We start from the raw sequence: 20,396 nt of genomic DNA on the forward strand, positions 1-20,396 counted from the left end.
AAAGAATGATTGGTAAGGTTTCAAGAAGATTTTGCTCATCTTGGTTTAATGAATTTCAGAATTGGTTAGAGTATAGCATAAACAAGGATGCTGCTTTCTGTTTATGTTGCTATTTATTCTGCTCGGATTTTGGAAGGCAATTGGGTGGAGATTCATTCACTACTGTTGGGTTTACTAATTGGAAAAAAAAAGAGTTATTTACTAAACATGTAGGAAGTTCAAATAGTGCACATAATCAAGCTTGGCAAAAATGTGTTGATTTGATGAAACAGAGTCAACATATTGAAGTTGCTATTATTAAGCAATCGGAGAAAACTCGTAGTCTTTATAGAGCAAGGTTAACTGCATCAGTAGATTGCATCAGATATTTGTTACGTCAAGGCCTAGCTTTTCGAGGACATGATGAATCTGAAAGTTCTTTAAATCAAGGTAACTTTCTTGAACTTCTGAAATTTGCAGCAAATCACAATGAGGACATAAAGAGAGTTGTGTTGCAAAATGCTCCGGAAAACAATCAATTAACTTCTCCGGAAATTCAAAAGGATATTGTGCATGCTGCTGCTCTTGAAACTACCTATGCAATAGTGAATGAACTTGGAGATGAATTTTATGCCATATTAGTTGATGAATCACGTGATATATCAGATAAAGAACAAATGGCAGTTGTTTTACGTTTTGTGAATTCGAATGGCTTCGTTGTTGAGCGTTTTATTGGAATTGTTCATGTGAGTGATACTTCTGCTATGTCACTTAAAAAAGCCATTGAATCACTTCTCTCATATTTTGGGTTGAGTATAGCTAGAATTAGAGGGCAAGGATATGATGGGGCAAGTAATATGCGAGGTGAGTTTGGTGGACTTAAAAGTTTAATTTTGAAAGATAATCCTACTGCCTTTTATGTTCATTGTTTTGCACATCAACTTCAACTTACCATTGTTGCAGTAGCGAAAAATCATCTCCAAGTTGCTTCTTTCTTTAACTTGATAGCTATCGTGGTTAAAGTTGTTGGAGGTTCATGTAAAAGGCAAGATATGTTTAGAGAGAAGCAAATGACCGAAGTTAGAAAAGCACTGCCAAGAGCTCATGAAGTTTTGGATATGCAACTTCAAGAGCTCAATGATCGATTCACAGAAGCAAACACCAGGTTACTTCTCTCCATGGAAAGTCTTAGTCCAGATGACACTTTTTCTGCTTTTGATAAGGATAAGTTGTTGCATTTTGCGAACTTTTATCCAACTGATTTCTCTTCAATTGAATTGATGGCACTAGATAACCAACTTGAGAATTATTTCAACGATGTGCATTCTAGTGAAGACTTTGTCAATTTGAAAGGGATGGGAAATCTTGCGAGGGAGATGGTGAAGACAAAAAGAGATATTGTGTATCCATTGGTGTATAGGCTTATTAAACTTGCACTAGTTTTGCCTGTGACAACTGCAACGGTGGAAAGAGCTTTTTCTGCCATGAAGATTGTCAAAAGTCGGCTTCGAAATCGAATGGGTGATCGTTGGATGAATGATTGTTTAGTTACTTATATTGAGAAAGAAATTTTTGAGACAGTTGACAATGAACTGATATTACGTCGCTTTCAGAATATGAGTAATCGTAGGGAATTATTGTAAAAATATTTGATTATATAATTTTTGTAAAAGTTATTTAATTTTTTGTTATCTCATATTTTGCCCCCTATCATTAGGGGCCTGGCTCCGCCCCTGCCGACGACGCAGCAATAGGCAAACGTGAGCAGGCCTCTGCTTTGCCAGAGATGAAGGGACGACGATCGCTTGCTGATTCTAGCACAGCAGCGGCGATTTCTGTGAAGAGGGGCAAGGCCTCAATCCCTTTTCTCAACGGTGTGCGTGGAATCTGATCTTGTAGAGGGGAAATTGTGAGAAGGAGAGTCGGAGGTGAGGCACGGCCGCGTCGGAATTTCAGGGCGGCGGCGGTTCGGCGAAGAGGTGGCAACGGCTGACTGGAGTGCATGGCCGATTTTGGTTCTCAGTGTGAGACTTTGAGAAAAGGAGTTCAGCGTGAAGGAAATTTTAAGAGGAGAAAGAAGCTGGTGTTTGGGCTGAAGCTGTTATGTGGGCCGATTTATTTTATTGTTTTTGGGCTTATTTATTTCTCAAGGTTGAGCCTATTTATTGTTAAAGTGGGCCGATATTTATAGTTCCTTACTTATTTATTTGGGCAGCCCTATATTGCTCCCATTTAATAATTGGATTGCCCTATTATTTATGTCTGGTTAAAGGACTAGTCTTGATTAATCTATTAATTGGATTTAATTAAATCTATATATGAATTAATTTAGAACGAGAATATTATTTAGTAAGTGGGTTAGTAAACCCCAAGATGAGTGGATATTAAATATGTAATGCCCCGCTCTTTTAAATACATATTAGATTAAATATGTGCATTAGTTATAAAATTCTTTTAATTATTTATGGTGATTATTTTGTTCAGATAATATTATTTCAGCAAAAGTCTGTATAAGAGATACAGAGCTGCGATTTAATATTCAGTCATGAATGAAACCAATAATTAAATTTATTGGTTTAACTATACGTTTGAGACTTTGTTTTACCAGTTTATTGATTTAATCAATATTATTAGAAAATTTAGATTTATAACCGATTTTATAAATCGTTTTTTTTAAATCAAATTGCTAGAATTATAACTTGAGATCATATGCATAATAATTTTATTATTTCGCGTTATATGTGTTAAGGTATTAAGTCGCGAATTAATTCCGACTTTCACGTATTAAATCTCAAGATTGAGGATTTAATTTATATAAATACGAGGAGTATTTATTAAACGAGAATTGGAGAATTATTACAGGAACTAGGAGAAACTAGATCACGGCACTACACGTATGTCTCGATTTTTCATCCAACACATCAATTCCTACACTATTTCCTACACTATTCCCTACACTATTCCCTATACTATTCCACCTTCCCCTCCAATACACCATTACTGCAGAAGTTTTTCTAAAGATTGCAGATTTCTTCCTGTAGCATATCTGAACTCCATCACACCCCAAAGTTTCCTGTAGGAGATCAATCCATAGTTTTCAAAAGCTGTTGAAATCCATCACACCCCAAAAGCCCCAATTTCAGGAGAAGATATTCAAAGATGGCAGGAGAAAAGCTTCAGCACGCCAAGAAAGAAATTCACGGCAAGATCACAATTGTCAAAGGATGCAAATCTCAACAATTGCAGCATGCAAATCTTCAAAAGTTGCAACTCCCTACGCCAAAAATTCCATTATCATTACTCCAATTGTCGCATAAATTCATCTATAAATTCACTCGATTGATTCAGCTTCAAATCAATAAACTTCAATTATCATTTCAGTACTCATCACTCCCGCAAAAGCAATACTCCATTGTAGTGAAAACCTTAATTTCTTCATTGCAAGAGCTCAAGTGAGCTCCCTTCGCCGGACTGTTTATTCGCCGATCGGTCACTAGGCTCTGAACCGAGAACGTGTACTCGTTCCTCCATCTTCAGGTTACCAAACCCAACAATCGAAAGGCCGAAACCTTCTCTATATTTTCCCGACCAAAGGCCACAATATCCTTCGGAGGCCAACGTCGAATTCCCGACTTAGCCACCGGCCAACTTACGGCCTTCGTTTCTCACTATCCTTACGACGAAAAAGGATCAAGAAACCACCGTTGTGTAGCCTGATCTATCTCGCACGAGGAAAACTAAGTCGTAGACCTTCGCGGCTAAACCCCATCGCGGAACGACGACCAGAAAAACCCCCGGCGAACAACTTCCATTAGTGCTCACTTGGACAAGGGTAAGTTGACGCCCTTATTTCGATGTATTCCCGTTTCTATTATATTATGGGAAATTTCTGGGGTATAGATGGGAGTGTGGTAAATATTCGTACAAAGTTTCATATCATTTGAACTTCGTTTACTACCCTTTTAAAATTCGAGAAGTCTACTGCCGTATCTGCTAAAACTGTCGTGAGGCAGATGATTAGGTTAATTATTTCAGTAACCATATGTTGATATTTAGCTCTCAAATTTTTATTCTATGAAGATATATGTTTTAGCTATCTACATATAAAATTTTAGCTCATTCAGGTAACGTTTGCTATTTTTCAAAAATTTGGACTTTCAGTTGGCAGAAACTGCCGAATCTGGTAGGCGATGGGAAAATCGCTATATCTCTTAAACTACTTGGAGTTTTTCAACATACTTTTTTTTCAATTAAACTAGACTCAAAGAGGTTTCTATTGATATAAAATTCGACTCCATACGAGTTCGGAGTAAAAGCAGTTTATTAGTTGAAGTTGAATCTATACAGTTTTGTTGAGATGGAAATGATTCAAAATAATTCCTATTAAGGATTTTAAAGTTTTATTGTTGATAAAATATCACTTTTAGTTTATAAATGAGCTATTGATGTGTATATATATATATATATATATATTGGTGATTGACATTATTAAATGGGGAAAAGGAAAACGTTTTATGTTTATAGAATTATTCTTTATTTATAATAGATAAATAAATAAATAATATAAAATGGAATTTCCTACATCCTCAAAGGTACATGAAGTATTTTGATAAAGGAAGAACGATTGTATATGAGTTAGATATAGTCGTTTAAGGAAATATGGGTAGTTAGAGAAATGAGTGAATAGTGATTCACTGCATTTGTTGTTATCTTTTCTATTATTCACTCGAACACATGTTTTCGTGTTATTAAAGGTTCAAATAAACAAAAGCGTCTGAGTAACCTATCGCGCTAAGGAAAGAGAATCATTGTCTTAAGTAGCAAAACACTGCAATCAGGTGGGCATTACTTTTACTATACGTATATAGAGATCCCCTGCGTGTCGTAGGCCTCTTATACGAATGAATGCATGGGATGATCTAACTGTTAATTTCAGTTTCATATATATCAAATGAGTTTAAATGTTACATTCAAGCAAGTTATTTCATGACAAAATCTTTGAGTTAAAGTTATTTCAAGTATTGTCTTGCCATAAAATGTTTAAATTTTAGTATGATATCTATCTGCTTTGGCTTTGCCAATGATGCAATCGAATTCGGGTCCTGAGCAGTTGATAGCTATCCTGCCTTGACTAGTGTACACCAGTGACCGTGAGTCATCTAGCGGGTTGGCCGGTCAAGTGACCGTGAGAGGTGGCCACCTCTCCGGCACACAGTTCCAGATATGATAGATTACAAGAGAACTTAGACTGCAGTCGAACTTTAAGAATCACAACTGAATTTAGTAAGCTTGGGCCTTTTTAGCGAAAAACCCCTTGCTGTACTGCTTATGATGGCATGACAATTTAAATCTTTACGAAGCATGTTATATTTCATAGTAGGCATATGTGCCCACTGAGTATTTTTATACTCAGCCCTGCATGTATTTCTAAATATGCAGGTTGAGCAGCTGATGGAATGGAATGATGTTGAGCGGGTGTTCCTTTGACATTTCAAGAAATGTAACCTTGAGTATACATCTTCATATGTATATCTCACACGTTTTCCGCTACAAAACACTTTGATTAGAATAACTCTATGTTATGAAATTGTGACACGTGTTATTGGGTAACCCCCCTTAATCAGTTCTCCTTCATGTGTATGTTTTATAAGTATCCAAATGATCATATATGATCCTAGCATCTTATCTATGAGTGACATTCTCATATACCTTAATGTTAAGTAATTGTCCATTTCCATTTCTTATTGTTCACCCCAAGTCATAACCCCGGCTAAATTGTCATTAAAGGTTGCGGGCTGTGACAAAATATCTATAATCTGATCTCATAAGACGAGCTTTAATTATTTAGTTGGATTGTTATTAATGGAATATGAGTCATGCATAGTTAATTTACGCATTCTCATTTATTTGAGAATTTTTCTCGAGTTAAAGTCTTATATTATATCCTCGCATTAAAGGTCAAGTGCGAGAGTAAGAGCCAGTTAAGCAGTCACTGAACTATATCGAAGTTTTTCTATCAGGTGGGCATTACTTTCATATATATCAAATGAGTTTAAATGTTACGTTCAAGCAAGTTATTTCATGACAAATCTTTGAATTGAAGATATTTCAACTATTGTCTTGCCATAAAATGTTTCAATTTAGTATGATATCTATCTGATGTGTTATGTAATCGAATTCGGGTCCTGGGCAGTCGATAGCTATCCTGCCAGGGCTAGTATACACCAGTGACCGTGAGTCATCTAGCGGGTTGGCTGGTCAAGTGACCGTGAGAGGTGGCCACCTCTCCAGCACACAGTTCCAGATATGATAGATTACAAGAGAACTTAGACTGCAGTCGAACTTTAAGAATCACAAATGAACTTAGTAAGCTTGGGCCTTTTTAGCGAAAAACTCCCTTGCTGTACTGTTTATGATGGCATGACAATTAACAGTTTTGAAGCATGTATTTTTATACTTAGGCATACGTGCCCACTGAGTACTTTTGTACTCAGCCCTGCATATATTTCTAAATGTGCAGGTTGAGTAGCTGCCGATGGTGATGAAGTGACGAGCGGGACTCTTTTGTCTTATTATGTATTAATGAACTCTAGGGATACATGTCTTCATACATGTAATCAGAACCCTATTCCGCTGCGTACTCAGAAGTTTTATGTTATTTTGGCTAAGTCGGAGTTATCCGAACTTACTAGTTATTTGAGTCTATACGACTAAACCTCCGTTATATTATAAATATCCCTTTTGTTAACAATGATGAAATGCGATCCTTCCTTGTTTGATTATCCCCCTTTCTACCCCGCTTCTAATCTCCCTCCATTAGTCACGGTTTCCCCGGCTTAATTATCCTTAATTAGGGCCGGTCGTGACACTGTCGCAGCCCGCCCTAACTAGGGATAGTTAGGTCGAGTGATCCACGACTAGGGATGGGGTTAAAGAAGAAGGGGAAGAAAAGGGGCGTCATTTATAGCCGTAAAACTTACTCATCTTAATAAAACTCGTCATTTTTACTCATTGATACTCAATTGAAAACAGTCTATGAAAGACAGCATAAAACTTAATTAATATCATTAATCAAGTTATACATCATATGAAACCATTCTCTTAAGACTCAAAGTATGACATAACATACTATAACATCAACAACATCTTGCAGCGGAAAGTAGCTAGACATATGTATGAAGACATATTCTAGACAGGTTAACTATTTATTAACAACCCTGGAGACTCTGCTCATTGCAGCACCATCACCACATCAGCTCAACCTTCACATTTAGAAAACATATGCAGGGCTGAGTACAAAAGTACTCAGTGGGCACGTATGCCTAAGTATTAAAATACATGCTTCAAAATTGTAAATTGTCATGCCATCATAAACAGTACAGCAAGGGAGTTTTTTTTCGCTAAAAAGGCCCAAGCTTACTAAGTTCATTTTTTATTCTTAAAGTTCGTCTGCGCAGACTAAGTTCTCATAATCTATCATATCTGAAGCTGTGTGTCGGAGAGGTGGCCACCTCTCACGGACACTTAACCGGACAACCCGCTCGATGACTCACGGTCACTGGTGTACACTAGTCCTGGCAGGATTGCTATCAACTGCTCAAGACCCGAATTCGATTACATAATAACTGGCAAAGCCACATCAGATAGATATCATGCTGAAATTGAAACATTTTATGGCAAGACAATACTTGAAATAACTTCAACTCAAAGATTTTGTCATGAAATAACTTGCTTGAACGTAACATTTAAACTCATTTGATATATATATGAAAGTAATGCCCACCTCGTTGTGTCTCTGTATCAATGAGTAACGTCACTCTCTCCCTCAAGTCGTTACTTCCTAAAAGGACCTTCATCGTTATGAAGAATTGGTGAGAAGTTATAAAAGAAACCTCGATTAATAATCTAATCTCTTTTATGAAACATTAGTATCTCTAATGTTCATCTCTCTTGATTGTTAATCAATATAACAATTATTATCTCTCGTCATTACTCATTAATTATAACATCCTTATGTTATAATTAGTAGCGCTTCAATTAAAAGAAATATTTAACACATCGAAAAGTTCACTTTCTTAGCAGATCTATTCGTTCTCATCTCGTCTAATTAACCAATTAGAAAGTTAAACTTTTCATTAGGCATGTATTTGAGTCACGGGTCAACAAGAATTGACTATGCTCAAATCCTAATTTCACTAAAAATTTCGGCATGACCTATTCATATATAATGTCAGCCACGAGATTTCAACGCGTGAATCTCACTACATGAACTCGTCTCTCGACTCAAAACTTAACATCTTGACATCTTTTCAACGCAAACCAAACAATTCAAAATCATCAAAACTCTTTATCAGTAAACTATCATTTATACTCGACACCAATTATTCGAGTGCCAGATACCAACATTTATGTGCGTTAATCATAACTCTCACACTCACTCCATTTAGACACATAATCGATATCAAACTCAAATAATAAATTATATCTTAACAATTTAACATGCTCATAATTCTCGATTAAATCTCGGACTTTGTAATTAAATACTAAATTCCAGCTTTAATTAATTAACATGCTTCTCTAATTTATTTATCTCATTTAAACTAATAAATCTAATCCATGCTAATTTCTCATACTTAGCCATTTTATATGCATTTCTCATGCAATTTAAAAAGCTCAATAACTTACTAATCATGCTCATCTCATAAATACTCAAATAATTCATATAGTCTTACTAACATAGCATTAACTCATATGCACTGCTAGTTCACTTATATGACTTCACATACTCCACATATCTCAACATAATAAATCATCGAATAATTAGAAAATTTGTATTTAATGGAAATAAATTCCAAAAATTTAAATACAAATATTTTTAATTATTCTAAACACATTGGCATGCTCAAAATAACTCAATTAAAATCGAGCATCGCTCGTCTCTGTGTTTATGACTCACAGCCTTCATCAAATTTGAACCTTGGTGTTCAAATTAATCTAAGTAAATTATACGTGCAATATTTAATAAATATAAACACATATAAACTCAAATCATTCAAATAAAAATCAAATATTCACATCCGGGCATCAAACCATTCGGTCCTCATGCTTCTCGTTTCTAACATTTTTCAAAAATTCCCAAATTAATCTAGCATGCTCATGTGATATCGTAGAACACATATACGCAATAATATTCATTATGCAACGTCCCAAACTTCACGGATTTAAATAATCATGGTCTAAAAACTCATACAATTTTCGTGCTTGGAAAAATACGAATTTAATATATAATGATCCTAGCATACCCCTAAACACAAATATCAAGTCAAAACGATCAAACAAAAATCGAAAGACAAGCTAACAGACGAAATTACGGGGCTGCCCTCATGGGTTTCATAGCTACGGTTCGTTCCGTTCTTACTCCCTTCATTAAACATGCTCAACTATATGCTAGGAACAACATATTAAAAATTCACGAAGATCCGACATCGTTTCAAAATAAAGTCGAGAAATTGACGTTTTTTTTACGTCGACTAAACTCGAAAATCTAACCATCAAAATGAAGGTAGAGATGTCACCTACCTAGATACGTGTTCGAAAAGATGATCGGGGCTCGTCTCGACACTCAAATCGGAGCTTGAAAGCTCGAATACCAAGCTTCAATGGTGTTTGGCGTGAATGGTGTGTGTTTAGTGTGTGTTTAATGTGTTTGTGTGTGTGCTGCGTGAGTTTGTGTGTGGGCTGAATATTAGTCAAGTAAAGTGTGAGTGGAGTGAGCTTGGGCGGTTGGGGGGTGGTTAAGGGTAGGGTAGGTTTAGATCTTTTAGGATATTAACCCGTTAGTCGTTAAATATCTCGTTTCGTCTCGTTTTAACGACTAACTACCCATACTCTTCGTTACTCGCCCTCTCAACTTCTACTCACTTTCATTACACTCGTAATTCTATATAAATATAGAAAACGCAAGCTCGTTCTCAAAATTCTGATAAACGAGCTCGGTTTGTTTATCGAGAAATCCCGGTTTAGTATTCACTCGTCGTCCAAAAATAAAAACTTTCATTATTGGACTCGTATCGAAAAACTAAGAATATTTCTCGACGACGTGCATGTAAGATTTTGAAAGTCGACAAAAAGACGAAATAGCAGTATTTTACTATTCATCGTCAAAAAGTCAAAAATTTCAAAAACGTCTTAACGGACTCAGATTTCACTTCCGAGTTCATCGTTCTCATTCAAATAATTATCTCGAATTATTTAAATACTCAAACTCAAATACGGATATAAAATCCCACATCATTCTCACATCATCAAAAGAACATCTCAATATCTAAAAAAAATAATAAGAAAACTTGATATAACTCCTCATCTCTTTACAAAGTAAAGCAAACAAGGGATCTAAACCCTAATTACTCGAACTCAAGCAATTAAACACGTCATCAAAAGCCCGGGTATTACATACCCTCCCCCTTAAAATAAATTTCGTCCCGAAATTTGTACCTCCTGTAAATGTTTCGGGCACTTCTCTCACATCATATCCTCAAGCTCTCTTTCCACTTCTTTCTAACTATCATATCTCCATTGGACCTTATCCAATGCAATCGACTTATTACTCAATTGTCGAATTTTATGATTTAGCATCATCTAAGGTCTCTCTTCATAACTCAAGTCTGGTTCTAAGATTATTTCTTCTTAGTAAACCACATGGTTTGGGTCAAAAATATATATCCTCTTAATTGTGACACGTGAAACACGTTATGCACATTTCCAAAGCTAGGTGGCAAAGCCAACCTGTACGCTATTGGACCTATCTTTTGCAATATCTCGTAAGGATCTAAGTTGTCCTTTAACTCCAAATCTATTCATCCCCTTTGAGGGTGAAACCTTCAAGAAAACTTTGTCTCCTATCTCGAAACTTTGTCTCACATCTTATAGGCAAACTCAATTAGTGGCAACACATTCTCCCGATGTACTCCTCTATCAAGGATAGTAGTTCTTATCATATCTTCTATCGTCTGCTATGCTAAAATTCATCCTTGTACCCAACTCTTTCTGTAACTCATCCAAAAATGTGATGTAATAATTTTTTTTTTTTTGAGGTGATCTACACCGGTACTCAATGCAATCTTATAATCTCACGAACGTACAATTGTGCTAACTTATCTGGTCCATAGGCTATTAGGATCGGTATGAAATGTGCAGATTTTGTTAGTCGATCTACAATCACCCAAATTGTTGTATTTCCTCTTTGACTTTTGGGTAAAGCTGTCACAAATTCCATCGCTATGTGATCCCATTTTCACTCGGGAATCTCCAACGGTTTTAACTTCCCATAGGGTCGTTGGTGTAATGCTTTCACTTGCTGACAAGATAAGCATCGCTCTACAAATGAAGCTATGTCTCGTTTCATTCCGTCCCACAAAAATCTATTTTTCACAACCTGATACATCTTTGTGCCTCCTGGGTGGGCGGTGTAAGGCGTGTCATGAGTCTCACTCATGATCGTATTCTTAAGTTCATCATCGCGGGGAATGCATATTCTCCCCTCAAATAAGATAGCATTGTCTGATGCTTTTTGGTAACTCTTGAGATCTCATGGTCTTATCCTTTCTCGTAACTTGTTCATTGTCTCATCTTTTCTTGTGCTTCAATCACCATTTTCCTCAAAATAGGCATCGTCGCAACAATACTCGCTATCGTCCCTGGTGGTTTTATCATCTCTATCCTCATCTTGTCAAAGTCCTTTATAAGCTCATCCTCTCTCGTGAGAAGACATCCTAACTTTGATGAGACCTTTCGACTCAATGCATCGGCTACTACATTGGCCTTGCCAGGGTGATAGTTAATGTCGTAGTTAACATCATTTACTAATTCGAGCCATCTCCTTTGCCTCATGTTAATATCCTTATGCTCGAAAAAGTATTTCAAAGTTCTGTGGTCCGTGAAAATCTCACATCTAACTCCGTAGAGATGATGTCTCCAAATTTTCAGGGCATGCACAACGGCTGCAAGCTATAAATTATGCGTTGGATAATTTATCTCGTAGGGTCTAAGTTGTCGTGATGCATAGACTATAACTCTTCCTTCTTGCATCAAAACACATCCTAGCCCATTCTTTGACACATCTGTGTAGATGGTATACTCTTTATCCATTTCCGGTACTAGCAGCACTGGTGCTGTAGTCAATTTCCTTTAAGCTCTTAAAACTCTCTTTACACTCCTCTTTCCAATTGTACTTAGCTTCTTTTCTCGGTCTTGCTATCGTGGAAAATCCTTCAATAAACCTCTTCTAGTATCCTGCTAAGCCTAAAAAGCTGCAAATCTCGTTAGGCGTAGTTGGTGATCTCCACTCATGTACAGCTTGTACCTTGGTGGGATCAACTTTAATTCCTTCGGATGATACAATATGTCCTAGAAAAGTTACTTCGTTCAACCAAAACTCGCACTTGGTGAATTTGGCAAAAAGCTTCTCAACTCTTAGTATTTCCAACATCGTTCTCAAATGTTTTGGTGCTCCTGCTCATTCTTCGAATAGATGAGAATATCATCTATGAAAACTAGGACAAATTTATCCAGTTATTGATGAAAACTCGATTCATGTGATCCATGAAAACTACTGGTGCCTTCGTCAAACCGAATGGCATAACTATGAACTCATAGTGCTCATACCTCATTTGAAAAGCTGTGTTAGGTATATCCTTCTGTCAAAATTTCAACTGGTGGTAATCTGATCTCAAGTCAACTTTCAAGAAAAAGCTCGCTCCTCGTAATTGATCAAACAAGTCATCTATCCTCGGTAGAGGATATTTGTTCTTGAGTGTCAATTTATTCAGCTCTCGATAATCTATGCACATTCTCAACGTGCCATCCTTCTTTTTGACAAAAAGGACTGGTGCTCCCCACGGGGATACACTAGGTCTAATAAATCCTAACTCGAGCAATTCTTGTAGCTGAATCTTTAGCTCTTGTATTCCATGGGGTGCCTTCGACACTAGTGCTGATCCAGGTTCTAGGTCGATAGTGAACTCCAACTGTCTTGTTGGTGGCAATCCTGGTAAGACCTCGGGAAATACATCTCTATATTCCCTTACCACTGCTACATACTCAAAGTTTTTACTTGATTCTCCTTCATCATTCAAGTAAACTAGGTAAGCTTGTGCTCCTTTCTTCTTTACCAATTTCGACGCCTGAAGTGCCGAAATGATTGGAATTCTCTTCTTTCTATCAATGTCGTGAAAACATGTCTGTTCCTTCCCAGGTGGTTGGAAAGTTATCTGTCTCTTCTTACAATCAATCGGGGCAAAGTTCTCTGCTAACCAGTCCATCCTTAGAATAATGTCTACGTTCCACATAGGCATTAAGTGCAAGGTTCTTGTTTTCATCTTTAGTGATCCTAACTGAAGCTCTAAGTTAGAAATCATGTGAGAAACTGTAGTAGCTCTTCCTACAGGAGTGATTACTCTCAACTCGGGACTAGCTTGTTTTGGTTCGAGTTTGAAGGTAACATGCTTCAACCAATTAAAGAATGCGAGGCTCCTGTATTAAACAGGATTCTAACTGGTGCATCCAATAACTTGCCCATACTACCTTAAAGTCCTGCCTTAAACCAGCACTTAAAACTCAGACATCTCTTCATCAGTATCCATCTTTTGATGAGCGAACGTGATAGCTCACAGAATTCCAATTATACTCTACAACCGATTTCTTTCCTTTCATCAAACTTCGATAATCAACCTCTCGTTGCTTACTGTACTCCTCGGTACATACTTCTCAAGAGTAGTCTTCAATTGTTCTCAAGTATAGTTTACCAGTTGCTCAGGTGTTAAAGTCATCTGACGTGCCTCTCACTAGTCTTATACATTAAAAGAATCTACTAGGGTAACTCAAAAGTTGTAAGGGTTCAACCCTAGAACGACATCAAAACAAATTGTTCAAGAGACTCAAATGAATGACCAGAGGGTAGAATGAAGTAACTACCAGGTCGAACAAAATGACCTAGAGTAAGAACTCATCTGGCTTTTCAACCGAAAGTTGAAACACATGGGTTTATAAACCCAAAACACGTCTACTGAGATTTGGATCATGCGGACTGGCCAGGTCCAACATAATCACTCCCCAGTCACACGGGATATACTATCCCGAACTTGGAAATTCTGTGTCTTCTAAACCCTCAACATACTATACATAACAAAACTTAAGTTCACACCAGCAAGCTAAAAGCTTAAACTCAGGGTCCTATGTTCTAGACTCTTGTTTCGAAAGTTCAATATTTTTCGACTCTCCTCTCATGTTGTGGTGGTGGTGGCGGAGTATTATCCCGCCTATCCTTCACATCACACTCTTGATGACATCTTTGAGGCATTTTTGAAATCACAAAAGGAAAACTCAACTCGACCAACGCTCTAAGCATCCTCGAAACTCAAGTTCAATTTACTAACTCAACTTTAAGGAAACCCTCACGGTCACCTTAACATTCATCTATAAGGCAATAAACACTCACGAAATGCTAACAAAAAGACCACTCTGGTCAACCTAATATATCCATCAGTAGAATGCCTCTTTTTAGAGGACTTACATAAAGGGTTTATATAAACCCTACAAAAATCATAGTATCTATCATAATGTCCCTTCTAAACCGACGCCATTACTACAAGAAAAATGCTAATAGACAACATGCGAAGCGTGTCATCTATTTGAAAATCGCATGTCATGTATGTGGGTGTAGTCTATTTGAGGGCGCTAATAGACAACATGCGCATGCGCGTTGTCTATCAGCTAATAGACAACATGCGCATGCACGTCGTCTATCAGGTAATAGACGACGCGTAATAGACGACGTGCATGCGCATGTTGTCTATTAGCTGATAGACAACGCGCATGCGTCCGTCGTCTATTCGTTGATTTTTTTAATTTTTTATTTTAATTTTGCAATTATACTTAAATTTCCTATTTTTCAAATAAATATTTTATGAAATCTAAAAATTCATAATAAATAATTTAAAATATATACACAAATAATAAAAAGGTCATTCATTAGTTTCAAAGTTAATTATCATCCTACATTGAAAAAGTATCAATCATACAAAGATCCTATATCAAATGATACAGTTTTTGTGGTCACCATGAGAAGCACTAACTGGGCCCATGATGTCCATACCATGACTTCCAGCATAATAAAGTTCGGTTAGACCTACAAATTCATATACCTGAACAAAAGATGTGCAATGAAAATGAAAAAATAAAGGTCAGATACCCTTTTACAGAGATAGCTGATACTGCGACAGTAACATTTTATACGAAGACATCAAAGCACCTTGTCTCGACTTCTACCACTAATTATAGCTGTTGGAAAATACTTGGCCACGTTTCTGACAGCAACACGCATCTGGAAAGAAGCTGTGCTAGTTTAGTAACAACTCAAGGAATGATTATATAGCAATGTTAATCCCTATCGCCTAAAGGTAACATAAATAGATTCTCACAGCATTTGACATGAAGGCACGATCAGGATTGTCAACTATTGGAGATAAAGTTCCATCATAATCCAAGAACAATGCTATTCTCCTTCCATTTGCACTTTTAGCTATTTGCTCAAAAGATGCAAGCGCTGACGGATACTTGCACTGCAACACAACGTAAATTACCTTAATAATCTATGAAAACATTACATCAATATTCTTATCAAAAGATAAAGCTTCGACTAAGATCAACAAAAACATGAATAGTTATACCGTCCAGTTTCGGTAAGCAAGATCACCATCATTTTGTGCTGTCTCATTGTTGGACTCTTTCAATAGTTTATTATGAGTCGGGGATGATGATATCATAGTATCAAGCAGGCTGGACTTCACATCATCAAGTAGTCCAGGTCTCTTCCTCGGTATGGTAAGGAAGAGTGTCGGAGAGAAAGCAGAGCCACTGTGAGAGTACGGAGTGAATGCCTAACCTCGTGTTGTCGGTGAGAACAGGGGATGTACTGCCTGATTTGAGGTCCATTCTAACCAATATTCAGGCTCAAATATACTCCACGAAATAATGTCTGAGCTAGTGAAGTAATAAAATCTTTCACTCAAAAACCAACCCTTTTGTTATTAGATGACACCAGTTCAGATTACAGTTGCCACTGCTGCATAAAAAGCAAGCAGAAAAATTTAAGTTCAAATGCAAATAATTGGAAGGGATTAAAAATCAGAAGATTAAAGTCATGCTCATGGATCTCTCTACCTTCTTAAGTTATTTCACCAAGATATCATATTAGCATAAATAAATAACTATAGTATAGAATTTCAACAAAGATGTTCACCCCTAGCATATTGTTTATAAATAACTATAGTATAGAAAATTTATAGCTGTTTGAACAAACACATAATAAGCTCTAACATACGAACAAATGATAGATGGTGTATAACTAAAATAATTACTACAAATTTTATATTTTGTCAAATGATTAACTGCCACCTTTCATCACCTTAAATAATACTCCTATATTCGCAACCAAATTAAGTGCAATCTAAAGAAATCATCATTATAATATTGTGGTGAACTCCAATAAGTATCAATTTCTCCACTCTTTATACTAAGACAAAATATAATACCACTCCATTTAAACTAGTACGACAGGGACATCCCAGAAAAATTGAAAATTCAAGAGCTCATTTTTACCATACAGGACAGGAACCATTTTAAACACCTTGAAAATCACAACTAAATATCAAAACTATGGCAATATAACCAAATAAATCTATTAATACTTATGAATTTCCAAGATAATGAAACCCCAAGAATTAGATTAGTGAGAGAGTCTTTGTTTTCTCATTTATTTTCATAAAAATCAATGAAATTTTTTGTTGGTTTAAGAAATAACATAAATTAGAAACTTATATTATCAAACACACTACAAATAGCTACTACAAATCCAAAAATCGGATTAAGAAGTGCTGGATGCCTAGAAGACATGTACCATAATAATTAAACTAGTCTATTTAACCAATGTCGCCAAGCACCTTCATATAATTTTCAATATAGCTACCAACTTAATAATAAAACTGAACAGCCCTTTTCTAATTATCAATGTAGCTAGCAACTCAATAACAAAACGTAAACAGTGCAAGATTTAAGATCATATACTAGCCTCCGAAACTAAAAACATGACAATAGCAGAGTAGAGAAAAATGGATACATTTTGAAATGCTTTTGTTGCAAAGTAGATTAAATTTCGATCACTCTGTTGGCAAACAATAGGAATTTCCCCTAGATCTAAAAGGTTGTAAATTTTCCTTTTCCCTTGTGCACAAATTATACTGCTATATGATTTCATGAATAAATGTCATATGGCAGAAAGGTTTATGCACCGTCAAGGGAAACTCATCTACTAGATAAATGATTTGAAATGAATGCAGCTGAAAAAGATCGACATACTGCTAGAAGGCCTCCGCTGCTAGGGAAGCTCTCAGCTAAAGGAAGCTCCTCACTCGATGGAAGCAAGCCCTGCCTCCCAACCCACTGTCGAGCTACATCAACCAGACTACCACTGCTACCCCGTGCACCTTCATCATTCAAATTTGGCATTTTCCACTGTTCACACACTTTCTCATCTCAACATATACTCCCCCATGACCATACCACCGCCCATTAACATATACTCCCCCATGACATAATGTGAATAAAATATATAAAGTAAGTGCTTGGCAAAACTATATAAGACTCCTATTTCGCAGCTAAATCCATTCATCCCAATGGCCAAGCTTTGTCCAGAGCTCACATTTACAAATTTCACATATCAGCTCACTAGTCAAGAGATACAAGTTTGAAAAAACTGCAAAGCGATACAAACCAACATAAACCAGACTAATGGCAATAGATTCACAATTGTTCGACTTATAAGTAATTGGATCTCAATTGGCATGGGGCTCATGCTCATCTTCTAGCTCCAACTGATCTTCAGTAAAAAACACTCTAATAGGTACTAAGTGCACTTGGGATTCTTTTCCGACCACTCTAGTGAAACATGTGACGGGAAAACAGGTCCCTCCAATTAACTTTTTCAAAAACAAGTTCTTCAAACCTATTTTAGAGAATTTACTATGAATGAATTGCTTTATGCATTCTTTCACCAACAATAGCCGGGGTTGACAATCTCACAATGCTAGACAAGGATCATCCAAATAATCTAATTAAGTTATCATGCCTCTATTCCATCAAAGCAATAGACTAGATGGCACACCCTGTCAAATAGTTTCAGCAGACAGATGCCCCCTTCGATTCCCTAGATTAGTCAATTTTTTAGGATTAGCTTCTACTTTCGTATTATATACTCCTAGTCTCCTACACATATTCAGACATTTTACACTGAATAGCCCAAACTGTTGTTTGCGTTGTTGGACCAAAATCACACATAATCCCAAACTGATCGAAAATCCTAACTTACATAAACAGAAAAACAAATTGGTAATCAGGAGTTCCCTTTCAGCAAATAATCGATCAATAAATTTATGAAACGCACCGGAGTGGAGAAGAATGGAGAAGAATCGATCAATAGTTGGAGAAGAATGGAGAAAGGCGAGCTTGAGCGGGCCGGAGAGTGCATACGTCAATGGTGAAACCTGGAGCTCAGCCCTCCGAATAAAATCAATCCGGCAGCTTTGGGAACGTCTCTGGGGCGGAGATGGGCAGCACAATATCGCGGCAAGGGCCTCGCGGTGGTGGCTCTTCACGGCGGCGGCAAGGGCTTCGCCTAATCCATTTGCCGAGGCGGAGATGGGCGGCAAAATCGATCGACGAGGGGGGTGAGGCGTCAGGTGGTGCGGTGGGTGAAGCGCCGGTGGGTGAGACAGTGGCTGGTGCGACGGACGGTGGCTGCGACAGTGACGGACGGCGGAGATTTTGTTTGAAATTTCAAACTCACGAGATTTGCAGAGCGGCGGCGTGAGAGAGTGTGAAACACCAAAACCTAATTTGACATTTCTAACTCACGAGTCACGACACGCAGCTTGCACGTCGTCTATTAGATTAAAGACGACAAGCATCTTCCCACGTCGTGTATTAGCGTCCTCAGCATGCACATAGACGACCCGCGGCCATAACTTGTCGTCTATTCATATAATAGACAACGTACTTTGTCGTTTGTCGTGTAAAAGCTCGGTCATAGACAACACACAAGAGAAAATATGTCGTCTATTGACATATAGACAACATTTTTCGTTGCTTGTCGTCTATAACGCGTCATCTATGACGCGTCATCTATAACGAGACATAATTCTATGTCTCGGTCTGGGCCTCCTACGGTAATTGCTACCAGTTAACTCATCTAGTTGCTACTTTAGCACACTAGGAACATCCATCTATTTAACATCAGTAGGGTACTATATTCGCATGCTTATCTATCAGTATGTCAAAAGCTCAAGTACCAGTATCTCCTAAGTAAGTTATATACATCGCAATGTAATTGAAACTAATAAAAAACGAGGGTGTACCGCGCATACTCTCAAGATTATCCTTAGCTCTAGCCTACATCGACTTCTCTTCTCATCCTCATCAACTCTAGCCCTCCTTGGCTACTTCTCATCCTCATTATCGTTTATCATTTTATCATCTTTGGTAACTGATACTCAAGGATCGACTCGATATCTACTACACTCTTCTAGAGTCCCTGGTAGAAAACAGGCATCCGGTCAGTAGATCCGCATAGAAAATTTGGGTATCTGTAACAAATCTCATCTCATGTGGGTCCAGCGCTTAAGACGACATGTCCCATCATATTGAGTGGCTTTCTTCCTTGCTCAATCCTACCACTCGATTGGTAGCACGGGGACTAGGTGCACGATGCCATCCAGTCTAGTAACAATCATAAGGCTTTCATCCTTTCATAGTCTATGAACATGTGTTTGAAAATCTGCTAGGGTATCTCTGTACCACATACTGTACGCCTCGTCCTCGTATCCGATCTTCTCTGAGTTCGATCTCACAACAGTCCACTTTCGTGCAGTGCCAACAGTCCTGGCCAACCTATAAGGAGAACTTAAAGGTGACTCTAGGAACTAACTCTACTTGGCTCCAGCAACAGAAATAAACAAAACATAACTTAGCAAAACTCCTACTAAGTAGTACTGTTATCTTAAAACTCAAGCTCAAAACATCTAAATTCTCATCTCGTCCCATCTTTACTTAGTAGGGAATCTCTCTAAACAATGATATTAGATCCCTTAATCTAAATCATCGTGACTCAGTAAGACAACTCAACAATTCTCTCTCAAAGCCATCTCCAAAGACTATGGCTCATGATACCTTCTCAAGTACCATTCAGGTTGCATGAGCAAAACTCGTGTCACAAAACAACTCAACATATCGTACAATATCTCATTGCAGCATGCTAATAACTCATCATTAATCATGCTATTATACTCAAGCTCATAACTCAAACTCAT

The 20,396-nt window shown here is 37.3% G+C and overlaps 2 protein-coding genes across 4 annotated transcripts in view; one reads left to right on the forward strand and one right to left on the reverse strand.

Moving 5' to 3' along the window:
* Positions 1-20,396, forward strand: part of LOC131016821 (putative late blight resistance protein homolog R1C-3) — a 629,159-nt gene that overhangs the window by 152,616 nt on the left and 456,147 nt on the right. The gene's annotated exons all lie outside the window — the stretch shown is intronic.
* LOC131016973 (probable trehalose-phosphate phosphatase G) lies at positions 14,989-19,194 on the reverse strand. 3 transcript variants are annotated; one of them, XM_057945828.1, is made up of 6 exons: positions 18,476-19,194; positions 17,392-17,519; positions 15,705-16,099; positions 15,456-15,596; positions 15,287-15,358; positions 14,989-15,179 (listed from the first exon to the last, which is right to left on the reverse strand). In XM_057945828.1, exons 3-6 carry the CDS (start codon positions 15,798-15,800, stop codon positions 15,069-15,071), a joined length of 420 nt encoding a protein of 139 aa, XP_057801811.1. In that variant the 5' UTR covers positions 15,801-16,099; positions 17,392-17,519; positions 18,476-19,194; the 3' UTR covers positions 14,989-15,068. The 3 variants fall into 3 exon arrangements, with proteins under 3 accessions (XP_057801811.1, XP_057801812.1, XP_057801810.1); XM_057945829.1 differs by lacking the exon at positions 17,392-17,519 and having other exon boundaries at positions 15,705-16,096; positions 18,476-19,193; XM_057945827.1 differs by lacking the exon at positions 17,392-17,519 and having other exon boundaries at positions 18,476-19,191.

Source organism: Salvia miltiorrhiza, chromosome 3 (genome assembly GCF_028751815.1).
Source record: "Salvia miltiorrhiza cultivar Shanhuang (shh) chromosome 3, IMPLAD_Smil_shh, whole genome shotgun sequence".
Taxonomy (NCBI): Eukaryota; Viridiplantae; Streptophyta; class Magnoliopsida; order Lamiales; family Lamiaceae; genus Salvia; species Salvia miltiorrhiza.

What these genes read in the sequence shown, in the direction of transcription:
- LOC131016973 (XM_057945828.1), bottom strand. Translation starts at nt 15,800, where the DNA reads ATGATATCATCATCCCCGACTCATAATAAACTATTGAAAGAGTCCAAC. An exon ending in TTGCTTACCGAAACTGGACG is followed by an intron (nt 15,597 to 15,704) that starts GTATAACTATTC and finishes GTTGTGTTGCAG; the next exon opens with TGCAAGTATCCGTCAGCGCT. An exon ending in GTGCCTTCATGTCAAATGCT is followed by an intron (nt 15,359 to 15,455) that starts GTGAGAATCTAT and finishes GCTTCTTTCCAG; the next exon opens with ATGCGTGTTGCTGTCAGAAA.